Source organism: Pyrus communis, chromosome 1 (genome assembly GCF_963583255.1).
Source record: "Pyrus communis chromosome 1, drPyrComm1.1, whole genome shotgun sequence".
Lineage (NCBI taxonomy): Eukaryota > Viridiplantae > Streptophyta > Magnoliopsida > Rosales > Rosaceae > Pyrus > Pyrus communis.
The window spans coordinates 43,256,895-43,262,444 of NC_084803.1; the positions used below are offsets into that span (position 1 = coordinate 43,256,895).

General features: G+C 37.3%; 1 protein-coding gene across 1 annotated transcript; it reads right to left on the reverse strand.

Moving 5' to 3' along the window:
- Positions 1 to 2,445: 2,445 nt before the first annotated feature.
- LOC137728345 (pyridoxal 5'-phosphate synthase PDX1-like 4) lies at positions 2,446 to 2,841 on the reverse strand. Its single transcript, XM_068467158.1, has one exon. It carries the CDS (start codon positions 2,839 to 2,841, stop codon positions 2,446 to 2,448), a length of 396 nt encoding a protein of 131 aa, XP_068323259.1.
- Between the last annotated feature and the right edge of the window lie 2,709 nt (positions 2,842 to 5,550).

The window sequence follows — 5,550 nt, forward strand, 5'->3', positions numbered from 1 at the left end:
AAGTACGCCAATTTCTGAGATGTAACGTTGAAAAAGAGAGACACTTAATCTCTAAAGGCATACCAAAAGTTTCATGTCAAGAAGAAGTAAAAATGATTGAGAAGTTAGAAACACCTTGACTTCAACAAGAAGGTGTTCATGTTGACGATACTCACAAGTTCAAAGACGTGACACCAATTCTAAACAATAAAGCATTGTCCCAAAAAAACTTTAGAAAAATATTGTAGTTCATCTAAATTTTTTATTTGTGACATGCATACTTTTGGACTAAATAACAATTATAACTAATAAAGACCAATTTTCTTAAGATGTGATCAGAAAAAATATAACTTATTATAATGTAGAGTTTATTCCTATATATAATTAACCCAAGTTGAGACTAGAACTTTTATGACTATAAGAAGGTTATTCCTTTTGAGTATCACTATAGAGAGATTTTGATGTATAATATCTTTACTTTATTAGAGCGTTTACAATATAAACACCAACTTTGTTATAGTAATAACTATATCGTTCTGTGTTATAACTATAACTGTACTATTATTTTGTTGTCTTGGACTATAAACTTTGACTGTGATAGTGTAATGTTATCCATCTTGCAATGCTGACGTTGTATGTTAATGTGAAGTTAGGGAGCCCAAAAATGAATAAAGATGATCGGTGATTCCACAACATTCATTAAGAATAATTTACGTATGCACAGTAACAAGATGAAGATGTTCATGATATAACAATCAATATTGGTAGTGTAACTCAATCTATCAACTCAGAATTTATCTAATATATATGTTGGACAATAAACTTTGGCGGTTGTAAGATAATCTTATGTTGGACAGTACATTCTGCCACCTCCTCATTTAATATTAAAGAAGTAAAGCCTAATATGCAAGGTTTGTGGCATTTAACAATGTACTTTCTTATTTGTTAGAAAATATACAATCAAGTTTCCCTCAAACATTGCTTCTTGGGCTCTTGCATCACAAATTATATCTTTAACAATTTAATAAATTGAATGTTTCGACCAAAAAAAAAAAAAAAAAAAAACCTAGCTATTATCATTGTATACAGTACTGGAAGAAGCTGATCAAACCTAGCTAACGAATCAGCAAAAAGCACAGTGGTAAGAGGCCTATTATTCCAACTAGAATCCATAGGTATAAAGATTTGGTTACCAATTTGTTAATACAGACTATCAAATATGAGGTAGGTGATGAGCTTAATTTGACAAAAATGAAGAGTTAGGATTATAATTTTCACCCACTTCCAATATCATATGCATCACCAAGCCGATCAACATTGACTTTGTCTTAATGCCACGAATTAATAATATACACATAACCTAATACTATAATATATATTATAATAGATATTATACACGCGTGCGAGTCATTTTCAGGATGGACCGACCATTTGGCTCCCTACTCAGATAATTAATCTTACATTCTATTATATATGTATGAAGTCTTATTGTCCTCCTTAATTAGTCCTTACTGGAATTGTCCTCCTCAATTAGTCCTTACTGGAAAGGTGTAGCACTAGCTGCCCACTTGTTTAATTTCTTCCGGATCCATACCATTGACCTCGTATTTTCTCACCTCTTTGTTCATATATTTTTAACTTTATTTTTATGATTCTCTTTTCCTTTTGACGCTTCAGATATTTCAGAATCTCAGCTACACATATAGGATATTGACTTCACCTGCATGCATGATGGACGGAAACACCAAGTCAGAAGGTTTATCATCATGATGTAACATTACTTTTGCATTTAACATTATTTTCAGTTAGTCATTTATGAACTTACACGTTGATTAATATGCATACGAATATATAAATACAGAAATATGTTTCTCGTGGTGAATTCTTCTAGTACTTGGTATAGAGTCAAATTGCATGTGGCCTTTAACTTAGGTAATTGCAAGTCATGAGCTCACTACGTACAAATATATATATATATATATATATATATTATTGCAGAAATTAAATATATCGAGTCGCCATGCTATGGGAGTTACCACGTCGTCATCTACTATCTTAGTTTACTACCTTAAAGTTTCTTGGTTTTTAACATTTTGTACATGAAGTTTTTTCTAGTCCCAGTCTGGTACCTAAAGTCATAATTCTGGGACACTTTCATACATATGTTAAGTTTTTCATCAGAACATCCATTAACTGATGACGTGGTGCCCACATGGACAATGACTAGGCGCCACATGTCAATATAGGCCCACGTGGGTATTAAAAAATAAAAAATAAAAAAAACGTTTCTATTCCCCGATCCCTCACACTCCTCCCTCTTCACCTCCCCGACCCACCTCTCCCTCTCCACCATCACCACCCTCATCACCCTTTCCTTTCTCTCTCCCTAGATCAACCTTCACCCACCCTAACCCAAACTATGCCACCCCCGTCGCCTTCATCACCCCCGTCACCCAAACCCTAAACCTACAAATCCAAACCCTCCAAATCTAAATCCAGACCTTCTAAATCTAAATCGATGGCGCTGCTAAGTTCGCCACCAACGAAGAGATCAACGCCTTGATCAGAGGCCTTGGCCATGGCGAGGATTGTCACAGCTTGCTTGATTTCTTTGATGAGTTGCGGGTTGGACATTCGGGCGATGCCGCCTTGGGCGCGAATATTAGTGGGAACAAGCTTTAGGGCCATGATGGTGCATGCACCGGCCTCCTCCATGACTTGGGTTTGCTGGTCGTTGACGATGTCTATAATCACATCGCTGTGAAACATTTGGGCGAGATCCACTTTGACGGAGAATGATGACTTCTTGCTCTTAGCAATTGCATTGTTTCCGTACATCGCAACCACTCCTAAACCCACCATTTCTAGAGAGAGAAAAATGAAGGTTCTATAGAGAGAGAGAGAGAGAGAGAGAGAGAGAGAGATTGAGGGTGTGAGGAAATAGGGTGATGACTGGCGACGGTTTCAGGAGGGGAAAAGATTGAGGTGGTTTATATAGGGTGGCATTTGAATGGTTCTAAGAAAAAGGGGTGGGTGAAGGTTGATATAGGGAGAGAGAATGGAAGGGGGTGAAGAGGGTGGAGGAGAGGGAGAAGGCAGGTCAGGGAGGTGAAGAGGGAGGAATGGAATCTGGAAGAGAAGAGGGAGGGGAAGAGAAACGTTTTTATTTTTATTATTTTATTTATTTATTTAATTTTTAATACCCCCATGGGCCCATATTGACACGTGGTGCCTAGTCATTGTCCACTTGGATGCCACGTCATCAGTTAACAGATGTTCTAACGAAAAATTTAATTGATGTATGAAAGTGTCCTAGAATTATGATTTTAGGTATCAAATGGGACGAAAAAAAAATCATGTATGAAATGTTGAAAACCAAGAAACTTCAGGGTAGTAAACTGAGATTAACCCAAATATCTTCTATATGTAAATGTTCATGGCAATTGTAATGTATTATTATTAGTATGTATATTGTGTTGTTGCTTATTCTAATATATAGGGAGAGAGAGCGGGGGCATGGCAGAGAGAAAGATGTGTTTGCAGGGTTGTGTAGAGGATGTGTTATTCTTTCTACGTAGTACTTTTATTTATAGTAATAAGGGAGGGAAGAATCATTCTCCTCCAAGGAATACAAGCCCTAGGATTTACACAATCATCCTTAAATACTATGTTTATAACACTTCCCTTTGAGTGTGTAAATACTCAAGTAGATTCAGCATCATGTAGAGTTGAGGAAGTCGACTCATCGACACTGATTCTGGGAACATGCTAGTCTCAAAGTAAAGTATGGAACTAAGTCTCACAACAAACCCAATGGCTATGGTAGAACCCAAGTAGGGACAAAAGCCCATAGTCTAAGGAAAAATGTGTGAGAGAATGCAAAGTTAAATGAAACGTATATGGGATGTCATCAGGGATATGATCAACCCAAGGTGGATGCCTAGTCAAAACCTTGTAGGTAGCAAAAACCCAAAGGAAAAAATGCTCCTAATCGTAGGGAAAAAGAGCACATTAAGTTCAAGCAAGTATACTTCAGGATACTCCCCCTGAGTTTGACATATTTTCAAAGAGAACTAACAATGTTACAACTCAGAAAGTTTACGCATACCTATTCCTTAAATAAGCTTCTGAAATGTCACCTTCAGTAGTGATTTGGTGAAAAGATCGACCAGATTGTCTTGTGAGAGGATTTGCATGACTTCAATCTTCTGATGCTCTTGCTGTTGATGTTAGAAGATGAACTTTGGTGCAATGCGCTTAGTGTTGTCTCTTTTGATGTAAATCTTCTTGAGAATTTCGATGCATGCTGCATTATCTTTATAGATCGTTGTCGGGACGTCAACGACGGGGTAAAGATTGCATGAGCTTTAAATATGGCCCATAACTGCTTTCAGCCAGAAACATTCCCGAGTAGCTTCGTGTAAGGTGAGAATTTCAGCATGATTAGACGAAGTGGCAACTAGGGTCTATTTAATTGACCTTCAAGATATTATAGTGCCTCCATTAGTAAAGACATAACCCGTCTGAGAACGTACCTTGTGCAAATCAGATAAATATCATGCGTCGGCATAACCAACGAGGCAAGAATCGACTCGAGATAAGGGGATGCAACATCACTCAAGGATCCATAAGGATAGAACAGTCCCAGATCCGTAGTACCATTAAGGTAACAGAAGATGTCTTTAACACGAGTTCAGTGTTTGGGCGTTAGTGCATTACTGTATCTTGCCAAAAGATTAACAGCGAATGAGATGTCGGGTCTAATGTATTGAGCTAAGTATAATAAAGCACCTATCATACTTAAATAAGGAGCTTCGAGTTCCAAAATCTCTTCATCATCCTCCTTTGGACGGAAGGGATCTCATTTTGCATCTAGCGATTGTACGACTATAGGAGTACTCGAATGCTTCATTTATCCTCGTTAAAGCGGTGCGACACCTTTTGGGTGTAGTTCAATTAATGTGCTAAGATTCCATCCGGATGGTGCTTTATCTCAAGACCGAGACAATATGAATTCTTTCCTAGATCTTTCATCTCAAATTTCGACTCTAGGTGCGAGACAGTTTTCTTAAGCTCTTCAGGAGTTTCGATGAGGTTCATGTTGTTAACATAAACTGCAACTATCACAAAACTGGATTGTGACTTCTTAATGAACATGCAAAGGCATAATTCGTTGTTCACATATCCCTGACTAGTAAAATACTCACTCAAACGGTTATACCACATTATTCAGGATTGCTTTAAACCGTAGGGTGAATGCCTCAGCCAAATTGAATGCGCGTTCTAAGGTTTGGAAAATTTTTATCCAGTCAATTTAAGTCATTAGGGAACTTTCATACAAATTTCCGTATTAGGATCCCCATAAAGATACGCAGTTACTATGTCCATCAGCTGCATACTCAGTTTTTCGGAAACTACCAAACTGATAAGGTAATGAAAAGTAATCACATCCATAACAACTGAATAAGTTTCGTCATAGTCAATCTTAGGGTGTTGTGAGAAGCCTTGCGTAATAAGACAAGCTTTGTAACCTACAATTTCGTTTTTCTCATTACGATTCTGAATGAAAAC